The following is a 21,671-nucleotide window of genomic DNA, read 5'->3' as shown; positions in this document are numbered from 1 at the left end:
GTTTTGACATGGTTTCAGAATAACAGATTGTGCTTTGAAAATAGCAAAAAGTGGAAACCTAAAAATGCTTAATAAAATATATTTTTTGTTTTGCTGACTTGAATCAAGTGCAATACTTCTAAACTTCTCTTTCCTTATGTTGTCTGCTTTAATGTTTTTCTAATACTGAACCCAAAACAGATCAAAGCACAACAGAACAAAAGGAAGAAGGGTACAAAGGACTGCTGCATTGCCACTGTATTCAGCAGTATTACAATATTGTGTGTATAAATCAGATCGAGGAGATTTTGGGCCAGGAACAACGCAAAAACATCAAAGATTGATCTCCATTTAAATTCTGCCAAATTAGCAAAACATGAATGAACCAATCAGGAATAATCATGCTAATAAACACGCATCTGCCCAGTAAGACCCATTAATAAACACGCATCTGCCCAGTAAGACCCATTAATAAACACGCATCTGCCCAGTAAGACCCATTAATAAACACGCATCTGCCCAGTAAGACCCATTAACTCATTCACTGCCAATGACGACTAAAGTCGTCATTTGCATTTTTTTTACTGTTTGAGCATTGGAACGAGCCCCCGCGCTGAGAGAACAAACATCTCAGCCCTGAAGCCGATCTTCATCCGCATATGTCACTGATCACATGATCAAGAAGGAACCCATCCATGTGTTTGGAGATCGTTTTGGGCCGTTCCTGTAAAAAAAGTGAGGCACGAACCGGAAAAGCGTCTGCCGATCACAATTCGACAACGGATTATGAAAGAATGGATAACGCTCGAAACACACGGATTCTTCCTGATGTAAGAGGTGAGTCTCCTCTTTGTTTTTGGTTGTTTTGGCATCGACATCATGCTAGCGCGCAACGTTCTGTGACTCTTAAAATAACAGTAAAAACGGTGAGAAACGCTGGCAGCGAAGGCCGTTAGTGATCAGGAAACGGCTGGCAGTGAATGAGTTAATAAACACGTATCTGCCCAGTAAGACCCATTAATAAACACGTATCTGCCCAGTAAGACCCATTAATAAACACGTATCTGCCCAGTAAGACCCATTAATAAACACGCATCTGCCCAGTAAGACCCATTAATAAACACGTATCTGCCCAGTAAGACCCATTAATAAACACGCATCTGCCCAGTAAGACCCATTAATAAACACGTATCTGCCCAGTAAGACCCATTAATAAACACGTATCTGCCCAGTAAGACCCATTAATAAACACGTATCTGCCCAGTAAGACCCATTAATAAACACGTATCTGCCCAGTAAGACCCATTAATAAACACGCATCTGCCCAGTAAGACCCATTAATAAACACGCATCTGCCCAGTAAGACCCATTAATAAACACGCATCTGCCCAGTAAGACCCATTAACTCATTCACTGCCAATGACGACTAAAGTCGTCATTTGCATTTTTTTTACTGTTTGAGCATTGGAACGAGCCCCCGCGCTGAGAGAACAAACATCTCAGCCCTGAAGCCGATCTTCATCCGCATATGTCACTGATCACATGATCAAGAAGGAACCCATCCATGTGTTTGGAGATCGTTTTGGGCCGTTCCTGTAAAAAAAGTGAGGCACGAACCGGAAAAGCGTCTGCCGATCACAATTCGACAACGGATTATGAAAGAATGGATAACGCTCGAAACACACGGATTCTTCCTGATGTAAGAGGTGAGTCTCCTCTTTGTTTTTGGTTGTTTTGGCATCGACATCATGCTAGCGCGCAACGTTCTGTGACTCTTAAAATAACAGTAAAAACGGTGAGAAACGCTGGCAGCGAAGGCCGTTAGTGATCAGGAAACGGCTGGCAGTGAATGAGTTAATAAACACGTATCTGCCCAGTAAGACCCATTAATAAACACGTATCTGCCCAGTAAGACCCATTAATAAACACGTATCTGCCCAGTAAGACCCATTAATAAACACGCATCTGCCCAGTAAGACCCATTAATAAACACGTATCTGCCCAGTAAGACCCATTAATAAACACGCATCTGCCCAGTAAGACCCATTAATAAACACGTATCTGCCCAGTAAGACCCATTAATAAACACGTATCTGCCCAGTAAGACCCATTAATAAACACGTATCTGCCCAGTAAGACCCATTAATAAACACGTATCTGCCCAGTAAGACCCATTAATAAACACGCATCTGCCCAGTAAGACCCATTAATAAACACGCATCTGCCCAGTAAGACCCATTAATAAATATGTTTTACAGCATTTAAAGGAAACTTTATTCAATGTCAGACTCTAAAAATAAATAAACTCAATAAAAATTAAGCTAATTTACGTGAAAACTGCTATTAAGGCCAAGTCTGAGTTCAAAAGTAAGAAAACTCTTTGAAGTAAAAACTCTTTTGTTCACAGTTGAAGGAATTACACCTGGAGCCTACCTAAAAAGGATGAAGCCAATGGACTCGACGGCAGCCCTCCTGACGTCATCGTTCACGTCACTCACCTGATTAAGAAAAACAACGTTCACGTAAACAAACAGGCACATTAACATAAACTGATCTAAATGATGTGGCTCCCTCAAAAAGTAAAAGTAGGTCCCCTTTGAGGATTGATCAAAAGTTAGGCAGGCACACAGCGCCACCTACTGGGCAGCAATACTAAAAAGGAAGGACTACAGGCCTATGCAGGTTTCCACTTCCTGATTTCCACCTTAAGATTTATAAAACAACCTTTTGCAACAGTTGCTTTCAAGTTGACAAATGACCAGTTAGATTTATTTACAAAATGAGATGAGAAAACAAAACTATATGATTATCTTTCTTACTTTATTAAGTTAATTTACTTCCTGCTGACAAATATTTTAGTTACAAGTCCTGAAACGTGGCATCTGCATCACTGCTACTTTAGAGAAAATAGAAAAGAAAAAAACACTCACAGCAACATGCAGCAGGCGCCGGATGGCCTTGTTATTCCCAGAACCACAGTAGGCCATTCCAACAGTGTACATACCAGATCGCCGCAATATGGGGTCCTATCAAAGACAGTGAAATAAAGCAGAGCTTAGAGAATGTTTTGTGTATGTGTGTGTGTGTGTGTGCACAACAAAGACCAACACGGTTTGACTTATTTCCCCACATACAGCGCTTATAGAATGAATCCTGGCTAACAGCCGCACGTGTGACAGAATAAAGTGTTACAGGGTTCATAGAGTACACAGGACATCAAACAGGTGCACACTGAAACTGTAGGTCTAATAAAGAACAATGGCCACCACTTCCTTTTGTGTGGGGATTGATCGGGTTTGTTTTGTTTGGAGAGTATGGTGTTAAATATACACAGACTACACAAAGCCATGTTGTTCTAAAGAACAAAGACACTGTCCTGGTGGTGTAGAAGCTTTGCTTTCCGACGTACCTTGTCTCTGCAGAGGCTTTCAATGAGAGCATCCGCCTCCTCCATGCGTCCATACATGACCATAGCAATTCCCACTGCCAGGCCACGCAGGATCTTCTCATGTTGGGTCTCCTGAGCGTAGCCCACCATGTCCTCGATCGCCTGAGCAGACTTGGAGCCCAGCATGACCAGACCCAGGGCCAAACCTGCAGCTTCACCTGAGAGGTCACAGTGAATCATAGCGTAGTATAGTAAAGTATGCCTTGTTTGGACATTTTAATACTGTACTGTGTATGTAAAAGACTTACAAAAAACAAAATGACAGATTTGTTGTTTTTGGACATTATTTGCTTTGCAGAAGGAGTGTTTAGAAAATGTGAGAAGCCTACCTGTAACAGCATCATCTTGGTAAAGGTTTGACTTGAGTAGATCATAAACATCCTGTCTGGCTGTGCCCAGAGCAGCCAAACCCAGACCGAGAGCTCCACCATGACGAACAATCTGCAGAAGACCAGAGAATAATACTATGAGATTTCACATATAGTGGATTATCTGAGTGAGATAACAACAATACAGTAATTTCAAATACTCAAGCAGACGTTAAACAAAAATACTTACATCATTGCTGGCATTCTTGAGTTGACCAAGCAGATAATCGATGATGTCTCCACCGTGATTGGCATGAATGAGTCCCAGAGCGTACAGGCCTCCTCCTTCCTGGTAGGCAGAGCCAGGTGAGGTGTCTTTGGGCAGGTAGGTGGCCATTAGCTGGAGCGCCTCCTTCTCGTGACCCTGAAATGAAAAACCAGAAACGCACTCAAAATGAAAAACAACCAAAAACCAACGGTTTACTAAAGGTTATCCTGATGGTGACAAAACGTTACCTTGTGAATGACGCCCAGACTTGCTGTGGCTGTGAACTTTGCCCAGTTGGTGGCTCTTGCTAGCCATTCTAAGTTTTCTCTTCAGGAACAAGAAAAATAGGGTCAATTCTATTACAAAATAGCACTTTTAAATGCATCTTGGAAACCTTAAGCTTGTTTAGAAGACTGATCATTTTTCCCATCACTACCTGAGGAACTGATCACTTGTGGTTCCTGTGTGCATAAACGAGTTGGCTATAACTGTGGCTGTGTGACACACCGAGTTCCGAACAGCATCCTGTCGTAATAAAGGCAGGTTTGTTTTAAACATTTAGAAATCTGATGTTCAACTGAAACACTGTTTCGTGTCCCATATTACTTTAGTATTTTTTAGAATCATTAGATCTGTGTTGTTATTTCGAATCAGGAACTGTAGGTGCATCTCAATGGCCATCTCCCCACTGAGAATCTTGACCATCTTGGCGTTCTGGTCTTTGGGTTCTTCTTTCTACAAAGAGTCAGAGAAGCAAGGATGAGAACCAGGCTGGTTGCTTTGTTTAGACACACACTGGCAGCCCCAGAAAGCTGCGCAATCAAAAGCACTTACCGCCTCTGCTGACTTTCCAGCTGGGGAGCTGCCAGGCTTTTCATCCGTCTCCATTGCATCACTGGAGCACAGAAGTAATTACTTGTAAGGTTAGCAGCCTCAAATCTAACATTTATTGGTCAAAATAATTAGAAAAGGTGAAGTTGTGTTGTTAATTGTCCACTCCTTCCTACCTGTCATTTTCTGCCGTAGGAACAGTGCCTGTATTTGTTGAGCCAGGAACAGCAGGGATGGGCGTTCCAATGGTGTGCAGGTTCTGAATGACGGAAGACAGAAACTGCTGGCTGGCACTTTCATACAGGTCAAAGCAGATCTGGTAGGCCATCAGCAGGTTGTCCTCCTTCACCAGCTTCTCTAAGATGTCACTCACAGCCTGCGGGTCATCGAGGAAGATCAGGCACTACAGAGGGGAGAGAAAAGAACACGTTAGACAGGTGTTTGAAAGTATCAGAGAGTAAAATAAAATAAAATTCCTCATGATGGCTAGATAATGTTCACGAGTCAGATGACTGAACTATACCAGATTGAACCTTTTTTTAAATTCACAATGTGTAGGATTATGTTCTTAATACATTTACACCATGTTTCTCACTATAAAAACGTACAATGTGGTATCAGTTTTTAACTCATTAACTGCCTGCCGTTTCCTGATCAGATTAGCCTCTCGCTTCCAGCGTTTTTGAGTGTTTTTACTGTTTTTTGAACAGTCACTGAATGTTGGGCTCTATGATGATGTCAACGCCAAAACTAACAAAACAAAGAGTAGACTCACTTCTTACATCAGAAAGAATCCGCAGGTTTCGAGCGTTATCCATTCTGTCATGATCCGTCATCGAATTGTGAGAAGCAAAAGCTTTTCCGGTTCGCGACTCACTTTTTTTCACAGCAGCGGCCCAAAACAATCTCATGGATTTTCCGCTTCCTGATCACGTGACGCATGACGTACGCAGATAAAGATCAGATTTTAGAGCCGTGATGTTTGTTCTCACGGTGCAGGAGATCGTGCCGACGCCCGCTCAGTAAAAAAATGCAAATGACGACTTTAGTCGTTAATGGCAGTAAAGGAGTTAATATCCAGATGTACAAAAATACTGGGGGGAAAAATCCTGATTTAACAACTGAGCTTAAAATAAATTAAGATAGATTTTTTCTTTAAAACTTGATTCATCCTGTGGAAACTTGGTTTGTATTTTTTTATCAGTCCTTCTCAACTTTAATGATCTGTGTATTCAACAGTGCTCATCTTTGACAAAAATCTAACTACGAATAAAAAGAAAATTATTGATTCAAATTCAATTCAATAATACTTTATTAATCCCAGAGGGAAATTGATTAGATTGAGATTAAGTGTCAAAATGATTTTACAATCTAATGTTTACCTGACAGACGTTGATGAAATCAGGCTTCTCTAAATTCATGTAAAGTTTGACCAGAACTCGCAGGACCTCATTGCGAAACGTCTTGTTCTGCATCAGAGACATGCAAACCTTCAGGCTGTACGCCAGGAGGCCGCTCACATCGTTCTGCATTTGAGAGAAAAACAAACCAGTTTTATCCCAAGAACAAAATGACTATGACAGCTGGAAATAATTGTTAAGAAATGCTGTAGAAGATTTTAATTAGCTAATAAAATGCAGAAGAAACTTTATGATGACTAATCTTTTGATATGTTAAGAAGCAAATGACTGAAGATGCTCACCGATTCCAGGATGGTCTTCTCAAACATGTCAAGGCGTCTGGTCTCCAACGCAATGCCAATGGCTTGCTTGTACTTGTGATTGTCCAGGCAACGCAGAAACATTTTGTTCACTATACCCTCCAGGCGAGGGTCGATGCTCTTTTTCTCCTCATCCTCAGACAGCTCAGCGTTCTCCACCCGCAGCTTGGTATAGTGGTCAATGCATTTGGCTGAAGCACACAGGAAACAGAAAACAACTCATGAATTCATGAGAACACACTTCAAATCTACATTTATCCACTTCAGAAAGCCATGGTGACAGTTCCTCACCAATGATGGTTTCTACATATTCTGAGTCATCTGTGACACTGAAAAGATCTCCGGCACCAAGAGCATAATTTAAAGATTCTTCGAATGCTCCTAGGTGGTAGAAAACCTTGGAGGCCACCAGGGCAGCAAATTCTCTGCTGTGAAAGGATTCATCCTCATACAGGACCTCGCTGTAAAGGGAAAATAAGATTGTTATATAGGACTGAACAAGAGGTTTTCTTTAATATTGATAACACACCCTGAAACTGTGTGGGAATAAATATACTTGAAATGTTACTAAATTATAGGTTTGGATCAAAGGGCAAATTCTGCCTGCCGAAAGTGAGTCGAAGTGACAAAAATTGAGGTTACCAGCTATTTTACTAGAGGCTGAGTTCCCCTTGAGACCCATGTTAAAAATGCCAACTTCACAGTGGGATTAAACATGTTTACAGCCTGGTACAAAAAAAACTGTCAGTTATGTCCTCTGTGTATTTGTGTTTGGATGTATTTAGTGCAATTATTGGAGAAAGATGGCAATGTGGTACTGATTGCACTAATGGGCGATCCAAGAATTCTCTGCTCCATCCATCTTTATCGGTAAGTAAAATAATTTTTCTGTACTTTACTTTGCTGGTTGAATAAGCTAAAATGCAGTGCACTTAACATAAAGCTGCCTGGTTTAAAAATAAGATGAAATGTGACATGTTGGTTGAGCTGGGTATCAAAAATTGGTACAGTCTCCCTCCCTTCTGCAACAGCAGCTTCGTGTTTTTCTGAAAGTGGCAGAGCGGTGGCAGCTGCGTGCTCTGGCCACCCAGCTCTGATCACTGCAGACTGAAGCTGTAGCTCCATCAGCTTCATTTAGCTTATAGCTATATCTGCTCAGATTTTGATGGGTGCCAATAATCTTCCCACATCCTCACAGCCTGGCTCTCAGCTCCACCTCTTTGCCCATTTTTGTTGTCCGAGAGTGACGAGACGTGTGACATGGCATTGATGGCAGTGGTCGGAAGTTGGAACTGTCCACTGGGCTTCAATTCGGCCCTTCAGAAACCGTGGTGACACCATTGAGGGTTTGTCCATCTTATATATACAGTTATTGATTTTGATAAACATCCAGCATTCAATGCGCAACTGTGAAGCAACATTTAGAATGCTTTAACCTTTTCTACATTTCTTCTAGTGCATTTAATTGTTATTTTAAACTAAGTCCTTTCACCAAAACATTCGTAAAAACAATCCGATTATGAACTATGTTGCATTTTTATATTAAGACATCATTTCAGAGCCTGTTAGTAGTACTTACATTTTATCTACAGATCCTGAAATCTCAGCCCAGAAGTCATTCACAATGGAGTCAAGTTTGTGTAAAGCAAATTCCTGCAAGGAAAAAAAGCTGCCTTACTACACAGTCATTCCCACACATTAACTATGGGGTAGCTTTGCTTACACTGCATACACCATCTTTGGCTAAAGCTGGCGTGCAAAAAGTGTAACTGTCCAATAATATGAACCGCAACGTATAACTGTTTCAGTTTAATGAAGTTTAACTTTTATTCCACTGGGCCTTTAACACAGATCTTTAATCCAAATGATCAAGAGCCAATGTTCAAAATTCTGAATGATAATTAACTTTGAAAACTCCTGTTTAACATGATTCAACCTTCATGCAACAGTTTTTACCTTGAGCTGCGGCTCCTCCTCATCGAGGAGTGAAATTATCCCAGCTGTAAACACACAACCACAAAACAGAAGCACAAAAGTTGTACCATATGGGTCAGCTTAATTGCGATAAATGTTCTGCACTCAAAATCATAAACATGGAAAACAAGCCGCTAATTGTAAAACTGGGCATGTCTACGTCTGGTAGCCTGATGACACAAGCATTTACAACTTGTTTGAAATTTGAAAGACCAATTCGGGGAAATTACATGTATTGTTTACTTAAAAATACATCTTACGATTTTTAGACAGGTTAAGCGTTTTATTTAGTGTCGGTGGCCAAAACCCCGCTGCCAACAGCTACCGCTGTGTGACTCAGCTAAATCAATGGCAGCTAGCTAGAATTACAGCTAAGTAAAACACGTCTTCGATGACTTACCGGCAGATGTTATCATGTTTGTTGTCTTTTCTAATACAACCTCAGCTCTTTTCGTCTATCTCGATCGCAGAATTTCCGTCTATCAATGAAAATATACGACTTAAAAGATCGGTTAAGCCCTGACTTCTGAACCACACTCCGCCGCTGCTAAATTTTGTTCAATAAGCGCATACACACAACATAGCCCTCAGTGCAGGACCATTGCCTTGGCTGACCTCGCCTGTGCCTAACTATAAATTTCCGTTAAAATATTACAGTGTTCAATGTATGTCAAATACTTTAATTTGTTCTTCACCAATCAATGCTCATTACAAAATAATGATATTAATAGTAAAGTAAAATAAAAAAACTTACATTATAGGTTCAGAATTGAACGGTGTCGGTACAGGATCTGCTCGGGTGCAGGATCGGCTCGGGGTCCTTCGACTGCCGATGACGTCCCATTACTGCAAATTTACTCGGCTTTCACACACGTTTTTCGAAAGACATCAGCAGTTTTGTTAATACATTCTTGTTTGTCAACACCTAAATGTTTTCTTTATAATTGTAATTTGTTAATAAAGCACCAAATTATCTTTGTTTTGTAAAGAATGTGAAACTGCATAAAACCAACATCGGACTGACAAAAAATAGAATAGTTCTATATGTGAAGCCATATCTGTTTGCATTAATGTGGAGTTCGTCTGTATATTTCCTTAGTTGTTATCTAAATACATTCTATGATTCAAAATATTGCTTGGTGTCTTTCAATAAAGTTCTTATATTTTATTTTGCCCCATTTCATCAACATCAAGAGCTTTTGAGGGTCACCGTTTATCATTTGCTTATATTTGACATTCCCATTAGAAATTCAAACATATTTTCTCCAAAAAGTGTTGATTTTTGGACTACAACCGCTAAGACTACGACCGCAAATTTGTCCTGACCAATCAAAATCATAACGTGATAACGTAACTTCCGTAAGCTTCATCTTCAGACAATCAACTACTTTGACGTCATCGGCAGTCGAAGAACCCCAAGCCGATCCTGCACCCGAGCAGATCCTGAACCGACACCGGCATAAGACTATGGCTTATCTCGAACACAGGTGTTTTACAGACACTACAGTGACATCAACTTGATTTGGGACCAACAACTACATCTCTACTTCTGACTGGAGAAGTTTCTGCTTCCTTTTAAAGCTGCCATCTGGAGAGAAATCATATCGCTGAAACTGGAATGGTGACAATATAATAGTTAGTTTATTGATTTATGAGCTGCATTCCATACCATTTCTCATTCAAATTTTCTACAGCGTTTCTTCACTATAGGAGTCCACGGTGTCGCTTCATCTTTGTTCACCTCATATTTATTGGACCGTTTGCACTTTGTTAAAATTAAGTCACCTAACTCACGCTCCACATCTGTCTCCAGCGGGGTCCCACAAGGCTCTGTCCTGGGCCCTCTGTTTGTTATTTACATTCTCCCTCTTGGGCGTATTCTAGCTGGATATTCTAGGGCTGCATGGTGGTGCAGTGGTTAGCGCTGTTGCCTCACAGCACGAAGGTTGCAGGTTCGAAACTCGGCTCGGCTGCAGCCTTTCTGCGTGGAGTTGCGTGTTCCCCCCATGCATGCGTGGGTTTCTTCCGGGTACTCCGGTTTCCCCCACAGATCACAACATGCCCCATAGGTTATAAATTGTAAGTCACTTTGGATAAAAGTGTGTGCTAAATGAATAAACATAAACATATTCTTAGGAAACATAACACCACTTTCCACTTATGCTGATGACATCCAGCTATATCTATTTTCTTCCCCAAATGTCTGTCCATTGCTTCACTGGCCAACTGTCTGAATGAGATAAAAACCTGGTTTTCTCATAATATTTTAAAACTAAATGGAAATAAGACATATATTCTTCTTGTCGGAACTAGATCTATAGATTACTAACTCAGTTTTTCCCTCTTTTCTATTTGACGATAACATCCTATCTCCTTCACCGGTTAAAAGTCTGGGTGTCATCTTGGATAGTAATTTGACTTCACAGCTCACGTCAAAACTGTTGTTCGTTTAGCAACTGCGCATTATCAGTCGGCTACGACCATTTGTTACTCAGACCGATGCCAAAATTTAGTTAATGCATTAGCCACATCCCATCTTGACTACTGCAACTCTCTCTTTCTGGTATCTCTCAGAAACTCCTGCATAAACTACAGCTAGTGCAAAACTCAGCGACTCTTGTTATCACCAAGACTCCACTTTCTCAACATAATGCACCGGTTCTCCCTGAGTTGCATTGGCTCTCAGATGATTCTCATATCCAATTTAAAATTCTCTTAACATTAAAAGCTCTAAATAAACTTGCACCCTTCTACCTAACAAACATTCTATACCTCATCGTGCACTCTCCGTTCATCTACCAGCAACTCACCGACTAGACCACAAGTTCGCTTGTCATCTATGGGTTTTCGGTCCTTGGGCTCACAATACAAAGTTTAAATATTTAGAAGGCCAACTAGAAGTGTTCATGTAAGAGGTGTTTCTAGCCATAAATATGGAAGGGGGTTGAATGGCTTAAGGTGTACATCTTTCCACCATTGGAGGAAAAACTCCAGATTTCGGCTTTAATAGCCCAAATTTAGGGTATTTACGTTCTTCCCAGTAAAATATTTTTATTCTATTTTATGTAAAATAATAGTCATAAAAATATAGAATTGAGTTATCTAGTTTTAAATCGACATCTGTATAGTAAAAGCATTATTATTTGATGTCTTTTCTCTTGTAATTTTGTGGGTTAAAAGCTGGGAAACAGACGTCCGCGGTACTGGGACTGTTTAGAGGAAAGATTTGCTGCTGAGCCGGTCTGAGCTGTGGTCACTTTAACTGGTGTGATGACATCTTGCTACAGATGCATTATGGGGGAGGGAAGGAGTTCCATTTGTGCTGGTAAACAATTAGAAACTTAAGACCTGTTTGTATGACCATCTTTCACGTCTAGTGTCCGAATTTTTTTTACATAATATTTTAATTAACATTTAATGGTTTAGTGGATTCTAATTAGGGTTGATCAGCTTTTTCTGTCTAGTGCGAACACGTCCAAAAAAATTATATCAGTCGGTTGTAATTATACGTTCTGCATTATGTAATTTCAATGTAAATTAAAAAAAAATACAGTTCTAAATTGTTTGTACGTATGTGATGAGAAACAAAAGTAGTGTTTTACTTGTGCTGTTATGTACGGTTTATTCTTCAAAACTGTTTCCATAATAAATTAAATTATTAATGTAATTAAAACCACTACCACAGGAATGCACATTTATTTAAAACATTTATTCAAAACAAAAACATATTATTATAAATGTGTTTATTTAAATGGATGGGAAATTATCAGTATAAATAAACACCTAAACTGGTACAAGTGATTTAGTGTACTACATTTCTGTTGCAAAATAGGCTTTACTGAGAAACACAAATTTAAGACAAAAACTTTTATTAAATATGTATATTTTAAAATGCCCTTGCTTGGAATTATAAACAACAATGCAAGATCAGTTGCTCAAGGTTTCTGTGCAGCAGTTAGCATTTCTGACTGAAGTGGTCTCACATATTTGAACTAAAACAGACAAATGAAAAATGGTATGAGGCGAACTTTAAGTCTTTCAATAAAACTATGTAATAAAAAAACTTTCAGGTACAATAAAACTAGCAGTTCACATTAAGGTTTATACATCAGTTGTGATAGTTTATGGCTTGAGGGCCGATTAAGCACAAATGGACCAGCGGGCAGGAGAGCCCATCTCTCCAAATCCCTGGGGTGCTCCCGAGATGGTAGAATTTCCACCAATGTTAACCTCCATAACCCCAACTCTATTAAAACAAAAACCAGAATGGATCCTAAAGAGGGTGCGCTCCTACAGCCTATAGGGAATTCACTCTGTTCACTTTAAGATTTAACAAGCACAAAAGAATAAAACAAAAAGAACATACTCACAATACCTGAGAGAACACGGCTGACCACACATCTTAAAATTCTATGAATAAAACCTGTTTGCAAAAAGCACATGCCATTAAAAGTCCTTCATAGAATGGTTGAATATCCCGGACGAGCCCCCATTGTGTTACATCCTCTATTGGATAAGGAGAAGGACAGGGAGTAACACAGAGGCATGTGTTTCAGGTGTTAAAATTGTAAACAATGATTTTATTAAAAGGATTTTAAAATGACAAAAAGCTCCAAATCTAAAAGTACTTCAAAGTGTTAAAATGGCCATGGGTTTATGTTTAAAACAGATATCCGAATGCTCCCAAACATTCACACACAAAGTCCACTGACTATACACAAGTTTGGGAGCCAAGAGGAAACCAGCACTCTGGTCCCTCGTCTGTTAAAAACCTCTAAAAGTTGTTAAGCTTCACCAAGCTTAAAACATCTTAAACCCATTTAAAAGCCATTTAAACACAAACAATTGGAGCACATGAGAGAACTGGCACTGATCCAGTCTCTCCTTCCTCCTGGCAGCTCTCCCGGCTGCTCCGGAGGTGATCAGCCCAAGTGAGTGCAGCTGTGCAGGTAGGAGGAGGAGGCAATGCACTGACTGTCCTCTGCAGAGTCAACTTTCTGGGACAAAACAGCAACAGCTGTAACAAAGAATAAAATTTAAAAAAAAGTGTAATCTTCCCAGAGTTCTTTCTATTTTTATGTGCACTTGCATTTTGTTTACCATAGTGCGCTTGTCAAAATTCTATAAGTTTAGGGGAGAATATAGCTACAACAAATGCTGATGCAATAAATGTTTTAAGGCAAAACATTGCACAGAACAGCAGCAGTTTTCTTCTTTTGGCTCAGATAAGCACCATAAAACAGTGTAAAAAGGCCATGCTACACCATGCAGTGCCCCCTTTTTTTCCCACAGTGAAAACATAATAATCCTCTGGCTGTGAGGCCAGTCATGTGTCCCAACATCAGCTGCCATACCAACTTCATCTCATCATCCATTCACATGAGGCTCAGCAGTCAAGGTTTTGAGAGGAAGGCCTTCATCTTTACTTCCAGCTTCACCTGAAATGATTTAAATGTTGTTTTACATTGAAACCAAGTGTTATCCCACACTAACACACACTGGCTACATTTTAAAAAATATGTAATTTTGTGTCTTTTTTCCCAAATTTCTTCTTTCCTTTACTTGTAACATCACAGCCCCCCAAGATAGAACTCAGAAAACTGACCAGAAAACCAATTTTTATCTTAATGCGGCATAATTAGCAGTCAAATTACATGGCTCTGCATATATTACATAACATTTGATCAATTTAGAAGCAAATTCTCTTTGCATGTGTCTTCTCCCATAATTACAGTCCCAGCTTTTAATATTGTAAGCTAACAATAATAATAACATGTCAAAATAATGATAATAAATCAATACCCCAATAGAAAAACAGCATATGTGAGAGCAGACTGAACCTTTAGAGGGGTTGCTGCTACCTTTTTGCCTGCAGTTTGAAGGTCTGATGTTGGTCTGGCCTCTGGCTTCCCTTCTCTCTGGCCTGAAACAACATTGGAATGGCCACAAAGACTGGTTCCCTCTATCCCCGGAATTATCTGAAAGGCAGGCAATAATAAGCATTTAACGGCTTGGCTGCCTGATTGTCCCATGAATGGCTCTCTTTGTTTCTCTACAGCCAAGCCTGGGAAGAAAAAGGGGGGAAAAACAACGCGTGCAAATGTGTACCCTAGGAAACATTTGTTATTAACCAATTAGCTGCAATCATATACACCATTTATGTGCCCTATAAAAGGTTCAAACTTCATGTTTTCTGCAAACCCGCTCTATTGCTTGATCATTGGCTACGGCACGATGGTTACACCTGCTGTTTGAGACGCGTAAACAACGTTGCAGGCGCTTTTCTTGATGTTCTGTATCGTGGCCTCCGTCTTGGGAATGAAACAGCCGACCCATATCATCTCAGGCGAGTGTCTGTGGAACACCGAGCGCATCAGACTCTCCAGGACTTGCGCACAGCGGTGCGTCTCTGCGCACTCCTGCGTGGCGCGTATTAATCCAATCAAAGCGGGCCGCAAGATCGTCGAGGCACGTTTCGTACGTGCCTTTACGTCCTTCAGAATCTCCTTTAAACTCCCCTCGTTGGAGCATGTGCTTACGAACGTCTGTCTGAAGATGAAGACGATGACAGGGGAGTCTATCGCCCGCTTGGAACTGTAAATGTTAGCCCTTTTCGTTGCTGTTCTCGGGGTTTTGCGTGCCGGTCGCTTCTCCTTCCCTCCGTCCTCATCCATTCCTCTCATGGTTAAAGGAATCGCATCGCTTTTCCCCGTCTGCCCATCGCGATCGCCTTGCTGGGAGTTTGGACCTTTGCTGATCTCAGGGTTGCTGCTATGAAACATGTCACAGATGAACTCCTGAAAAATCCCCACGTCATCTCCGTCCACCTTTTTTTTGTCACAAGCATCACCGACCAGATAAATCCGCTCTCTTCCTCCGATCTGAGCGACAACCTTGAGGAATTCCCTCTCGTCCTCATCGGTATTCGTGTCTGAATCGGCCATTGTGACTGTTTTAGTTTTAGAGAGTCATGAAGCTGTCAGAGCGCGCTCCTCTGTCAGTCCGGAGAAACTTCCTCACGCTCGTGCTGAGCACCAATGGGGAGTCCGAGGGTGAGCGCGCATCGCCTGCTCCATTGGGTCATCAGTCGGGTGGGCGGGACTAATACTAGACAGACACGTTTGAAGGCGAGTGGGTAAACCTTTAATGAAAAGTTGACAATAATTTGAAATACACACACACTTTTTATTCTAACACAAACTGAAACAAACACTTTAAAATAAAATCCTCAAGGTTGTTGAAATGTGCGGGAGTTCACTTTCTTTAATCCCACCACCTTCACGGTGAAGAGTCCAGACTTCTCTCCTGCGTTGTAGAGTCCAGGCTTATCAAAGAACAGGAAATAGTATTCACAATCAAACCAGTCGAACCTGCCTTTCATCCAAACAAACTAAAGTTCCACTCATCGGTTCCACTCTAACTGGAACCCAACATCAAAACGTCTGCTGAGACTGTAATACTTTAATCCACTCAGACATGTGATGAAGTTGGGCTGTGACTCAGAAACAGCTGGGTTCCTTTAAAATGAAAAGTAAAAAAGTTCTGCTTCAGGGTCCACGTGCGTGTTTCGTAATAGTTTACTAATGAATGAAAGATAAACCTGCAGAATCAATACAAAGGCTTCAGACAAGGACCTTTAGACCTGCAGGGCATGGATCTGCATTCAGTTCCTTCACCTTTTCTAAACACCAATAAGCCTGGTTTGTGTGTGTACACGTTTTGACAGAAGAGCACTTTTATATAAAAAATCTAATAATCTTGAAAAATTCCACATTCAGTGATGTCCTTTTTCAGAGGAAATCACAGTCTCAGCAGTAGTTTTTGTCCATTTTTGTTTTATTTGTGTAATCTTGGGGCATACCGACCTCTTTGTAGAGGAGATGGGAAAGCTGGGACTCAAGGATGTCCACTGGTCCAGCAAAAGAGACACGCAGACCTAAGTAAACTTTATAAAACAAAATGAACAGAAAAAAGATAAAAGCTTCTGCACAATCACACATTCTCAGATTAATCTAAATTTGCATGACTGATTGTCCAAAGAACAAAATGTGCAGAACAGATTACACACGCTAATCAGACGTCAAAATGTATTTTATACAAAATAAACTATGAACTTAACTGAGCATCCCACTTCAGACTAAAAAGTTTATTTTAATAGTACCTTTCAAGATAAAAATCACAAGGTGCTTCACAAGCACAATAAAAGCAAAACAGGTGGACAGAAATATACAAAAATTACAGAAACAAACAGGGAATCCAGCTCATGTGCAGCAGAGTGTCAACAGGAGTTAACACAAAATCCAGACTGAAAAGATGGGTTTTCAGTTGTTTTTTAAAGAAAACCATTGAGTCCACTGATCTCAGGCTCAGGGGGAGAGAGTCTGGGAGTCACGCAGCAGCAGGAGATTATGGAGGAACAACAAAGGCCCAGCACAGAACCTTGTGGGACACCACAGGCGAGGTAGAAACAGCCACAGAGAATGAAAAACTAATGTGTGTGCAATGATGAGCAGATCTTTTTTTGTTTTAAATGGGTTGGTGCCATCTTACTTGGCAGCCTTGCTACAGCCTTATGCCCCTGCTCGGACGCTCCGCTCAGAGAACCTTCTGCTGCTCTCAGACCCTAGGTCACGCTTGGTGGAGAGGGGATAAAGCCTTCTCAGTAGCAGGTCCATAAAGGCATCTACATTCTGCGTCGGTTTTTAAAACCAGGCTGAATATGTACTTTTATGATTTGATGATTATCTCTGATTGTTAGTTTTCATTTGCTCATATCATATAACTAGTGTTGCTGTTTTATTGAGTTTTATGTCTGTTTTATCTGTTTTTATCAGTTTAATACGTCTGTGAAGCACTTTGGTGTCATATCCTTTGTCTGCAAGGCGCTGTACAAAAAAAGTCTGGGTTGAGTTGAGATCAAGGGTAGAATTATCTGAGGTCAGGCACTTCTGATGCTACAACTTTCCAGACAAATCATCTTCTCAATTGCATCCAGTTTAATTAAATATAAAACTGTTAAACATGTTCAGTTCGACACAGCTTAAGCTTGCGGCAAACTTTAAATGACAAAGAAATAACATTTAGAGGAAAACTTCTTCATAAAAAAATAAAAACACATAAAACTGGCTGCATTTCTCTCTCAGCCTGGAGTCCATTCCTGAAAAGTTGTGTTTTGCTGCCATCTTGTGTCTAGATATAATTAGGACTTGCGCTATTTTTGCAAATCCTCCACACCCAGCCTCAGTTGCAGAGATTGTGTCAACTGATGCAAACGATTTGACATTAATAATATTGGAAAAGGAAAAAAAGGGAATCAGAATACTTGACTGGGGACTTTTCTCTTCTTGTTTTAATATTCGTGAGCAGAGTGAGGACTTTCCCAACCTGTGATTTTCCTTTCGGACACCAGATCTTTTAGGGAGGAGAAATGGGAGGCGGTCAGGATATTCATAGATTCTGTAGGATTTTTAGTGGAGGCCAACACAGAGCTTGTTCCCGTGGCTTCGGTCACGTTGGGGTCAAGTGTCTGGACCATTGCTGCAGAAACATCACAGTAATAAATAACATTTATTAGTTGCAATCTTCTGATTTTAGTGCAAACAAGATGTGTAAAGTAAAAAAATTGCGGGTTTTTAATGCACTAATATAGACTTGACCTATTTTATGCAAGGATAAAACAAAAGGAAGAAAAAAAGATAATAAAAATAGCCTGGAGGTAATTCCTCACTTTGTCCCAGATTCCTAAATGATTTTTCATAAATCACACAAATAATAGCTGCAATGTGGACGTGACATAAATAAAAGGAAAAGGAGGGGAGTGTGTGTAAAAAAATCATCTGATTAAATGAATAAATCTTTGAGTTTATGTATTTAGCAGACTCTTTTGTCCAAAGCGATAAATGTTTAAAACGACTGTGTTGTGTGACACACACAATCAACAGGTTTGTGGTAATTAAGAAAATGTAAGCTTCTGATCACCCAAAAACAAAAAAGAAAAAAAAACCTTTCCCATATTTTAAGTAATTTTTACACAACTTCTGGTTTTCTTCAAGTTCTGCAAAATGGAAGCAAACTTTTTGATCTATTTAATCCTTAAATAACAGTTTTTAGAGGATGAAAACTTCACAAATTTCCCAAACCTCAGTAACCACAAGCTTCTTCAAAGAGCCAGAGAATTAAATGAATCAACCTCCACAGAGCAAGAACATAAAGTCACATGTTGTAAAGTGCCTTGGGGTGTGTGTGTGTGTGTGTGTGTGTGTGTGTGTGGGGGGGGGGGGGGGGGGGGGGGGGTTGTAGAACCCTAGATGACGCCAAATCAAATTCAGGCAGTTTACCATAGAATGTGTTATAAGTCTGTTTTTGATAAGGTCTCTACACATACCTCATCAAACGTCATTTGCCCTTCAAAGCCACAAGTCACAACCTTTTTCCAGGAACACCATCTCTAAGGTGCACCCTTTAAGCTTTTTGTCTACAGAAAATACTCATAAATGTTCAAATGTTACAAACAACAGATCATTTGCTTCATCTTCTTTTCCAATAAACATAGAAAAAAAAATTGAGGATTTTACCCTTTTCGGAAACCCTTTAGCACGGGAGCAATGTTCTATGAACATGGCACCAAAGAACATCCTGAAAAGATGTTTCTAATGTTACTTAGTTCAAAATGATTGCTGATTTAAAACAGTGAACATCTTACCAACAAATACAGTCGATAACAGCAATGAAAACAGCCGTTGTTGCAGAAGTCCAGACATGGTGAAAAGAAGGACAAATGCAGGACTAGAAATGACGTTTCTGGGATGTCCCAGTTTCAAACAGCACACAAAAGACCAGAGCAGGAATCAGGTTTCAAACAGGTTTCGTTGTTCTGATGTAGAATAAAGTTCTATTACACTTATTTTCCATACAGGCAGAGATAAACAAAAAGGTCATAGATTTTCTGGGAAGTGAAATGTCAAAATGAGAGTGAGAATTTGTTCGAACAGTGATAGTAAGATTAGTCTTGATCTGCTCACCCCTAAATAAATGTTTTCCAGTCTCTGTAGGTGGACAATTGTCCTTTGAGTTGTTCATATAGTTAACTTCTGGTGTTAAAGGCAGGGAATATGTAACTTGGTCACTATGGAGCATTGGCTCTAGTTCAGTGACTGGTTCAGATGCATGGGTATCCCTTCCTAAAGATTCCCCAATTTTTGCCAGTTCCTCCATTAGAAGGTCTTTAAATGATTGATTGCTACGCGCAGCTATGTCCCTGAGCTCTGACAGATAGGCATCAGTGGCAGATGTGCTAGTTTCTAGACTGTACGCGCTGGCTAGGTCTTGAATATGGAAGAAAACATCTGGGTTCCTAGTACAAGGTTTGTCATAGGGTAAACATTGTTTCTTTAATTCCTTAACAGTGGCTTCATGTTGAAACTCCACAATAATCTGATCACAGTTTGGTAACTTAATGCGCCTGTTAACTGGTCCGAATCCTTCCATAAACCCAAAGATTTCGTTATCAAGGTCTGTATCAGTTAACCCACTGATTAAAACAGCATTTGAAACTTTGACCTTTTCTGTTTTCACAACTTCCATTTTAAAACACTCAAAAGTACCAATAATGCCAAAATGGCAAACCACTGTGACCTCCAGGCACTCTTATGATGTCAGTCAATGGTTAGCTAAGGTAACAACTCTACAATTCTCCTGGCTGGCTCGCCAAGTTTTATGTAACCGGATTACAGGATACAATAAGATAATTAAAAGAAAAAATAAACAAATGGGCCAATAATTAGGTTCGGGGAGAATTGGAGGTTGTTTAAGAATGACTGGAGTCACGGGTATAGCATGAAACGGTTTATATACTAAATTTTAATAATAATGGGAAATATAACACATAAAGATAACACACAAAAACAGATGAAAACAATCGACAATAGTAAAATGGTCGGTATGAGATTTGATCATATGAGTCACAAGTCAGCCGGCGTCAAGTCAAATCCCCACGCTTGGGGTGAAAGTCAGAGTCCGGTGGTGCGATTTTTTCCTACCACACCGTTGAGAATGTTCACAGAAGAGAGCAGTCTGCTCTTCAGTTACTTGAGATGTCCTGGTTCGTTCAGTGGTTAAGGCTCGCCATCTCCCTCGTCAGGAAGAAATCCAGTTCTCGTTCCAAGTGAGTGATCATAGGAGTCGGGATCAAACCCAAGGAAAAAAAAAAACCCAGCCTGTAAACAACAGGACTGTTAGCGAGTTGGCATCGACCCTTCTCGTCACATCACAGCATAAAGTCTTACAGACTTAAACAAATGCTTCACTCTATTGGCATAGCCAATCATGTTTGGGTTCACAGTTCAACTAACATAACATCAATTTGATTGTCTATTAAAATAATTCTCAGTAGCTCTGGAAATATAATTACATATGACAACAATTGTTCAGCTCAATAGGCTCAGTTAGATTCTATTACTCTACACTATTCAACAAGAAATACATTCATGACAACAAGGATACATTTAGTTGTGTTTCTATACAGCATTGTGACACCTTGTATATCTGTAACCCAATAAATAAATAAATAAATAAATAAATAAATAAATAAATAAATAAATAAATAAATAAAATGTTCTATAACAAAATTCAACAAAATATAAATTCTGGTCCTTTGGTCCACCTTTGTAAAATAATTCCTCCCTAATCAGTTAGCTTTTATTTATTTTTATTTATCTATTTTTTTTATTATTAAATGTTTGGTTAAGGGACGCATTGCTAATTCTATGGCGTTAGCTATAACGCCCCTGAGGACCTTGTACATCTAGGCCGTACCACCATTAACTGGCGGTTTGAGCCGTTAACTCCTGGGAATCCCATATGCCCTACCGCCGTTAACTGGCGGTTTGAGCCGTTAACTCCTATATGCCCTACCACCGTTAACTGGTAGTTTGAGATGTTAACTCCTGGGATCTAACGTCTAGCAGCCCACTGCTGTCACCTCGGTTGCTGTAATTAGCTTTTTGAATTTAATAATTTACTGAATTTAATCTCATTCACTCACCAACGCGCTCCAACGGTTCCCTCCTACAGAGGATTGGTTCACTCTGTCGTCTCCACACAAATCTATAAGAATGGAATTAATTTGATAAGCTATTTAAGTTT

At 40.0% G+C, this 21,671-nt stretch overlaps 2 protein-coding genes across 2 annotated transcripts in view; both read right to left on the bottom strand.

The window, feature by feature from the left end:
- psmd1 (proteasome 26S subunit, non-ATPase 1) overlaps positions 1-9,082 on the bottom strand; it is a 29,688-nt gene extending 20,606 nt beyond the window's left edge. Inside the window, exons 1-16 of the mRNA XM_054752277.2 lie at positions 8,929-9,082; positions 8,511-8,554; positions 8,134-8,207; positions 6,846-7,015; positions 6,537-6,745; positions 6,217-6,360; positions 5,011-5,237; positions 4,838-4,898; positions 4,610-4,738; positions 4,440-4,528; positions 4,252-4,330; positions 3,986-4,159; positions 3,757-3,868; positions 3,389-3,585; positions 2,910-3,005; positions 2,413-2,477 (exon numbers count right to left, since the gene is read on the bottom strand). Of these exons, the coding sequence (XP_054608252.1) occupies positions 2,413-2,477; positions 2,910-3,005; positions 3,389-3,585; positions 3,757-3,868; positions 3,986-4,159; positions 4,252-4,330; positions 4,440-4,528; positions 4,610-4,738; positions 4,838-4,898; positions 5,011-5,237; positions 6,217-6,360; positions 6,537-6,745; positions 6,846-7,015; positions 8,134-8,207; positions 8,511-8,554; positions 8,929-8,944 (1,886 nt within the window). The 5' untranslated portion in view covers positions 8,945-9,082. The remainder of the gene's footprint in view (positions 1-2,412; positions 2,478-2,909; positions 3,006-3,388; positions 3,586-3,756; positions 3,869-3,985; positions 4,160-4,251; positions 4,331-4,439; positions 4,529-4,609; positions 4,739-4,837; positions 4,899-5,010; positions 5,238-6,216; positions 6,361-6,536; positions 6,746-6,845; positions 7,016-8,133; positions 8,208-8,510; positions 8,555-8,928) is intronic.
- Positions 9,083-12,972: 3,890 nt separating this feature from the next.
- LOC107392732 (uncharacterized protein C2orf72) lies at positions 12,973-17,488 on the bottom strand. The gene is made up of 3 exons (XM_015970681.3): positions 14,773-17,488; positions 14,390-14,506; positions 12,973-13,966 (listed from the first exon to the last, which is right to left on the bottom strand). The coding sequence occupies exons 1-3, from the start codon at positions 15,470-15,472 to the stop codon at positions 13,896-13,898; spliced, it is 888 nt and encodes a 295-aa protein (XP_015826167.3). The 5' UTR covers positions 15,473-17,488; the 3' UTR covers positions 12,973-13,895.
- Between the last annotated feature and the right edge of the window lie 4,183 nt (positions 17,489-21,671).

The sequence above is a fragment of the Nothobranchius furzeri genome, chromosome 8 (genome assembly GCF_043380555.1).
Source record: "Nothobranchius furzeri strain GRZ-AD chromosome 8, NfurGRZ-RIMD1, whole genome shotgun sequence".
Lineage (NCBI taxonomy): Eukaryota > Metazoa > Chordata > Actinopteri > Cyprinodontiformes > Nothobranchiidae > Nothobranchius > Nothobranchius furzeri.
Note: the sequence above shows the minus strand (reverse complement) of the source record. Positions and strands in the feature narration are given on the sequence as shown.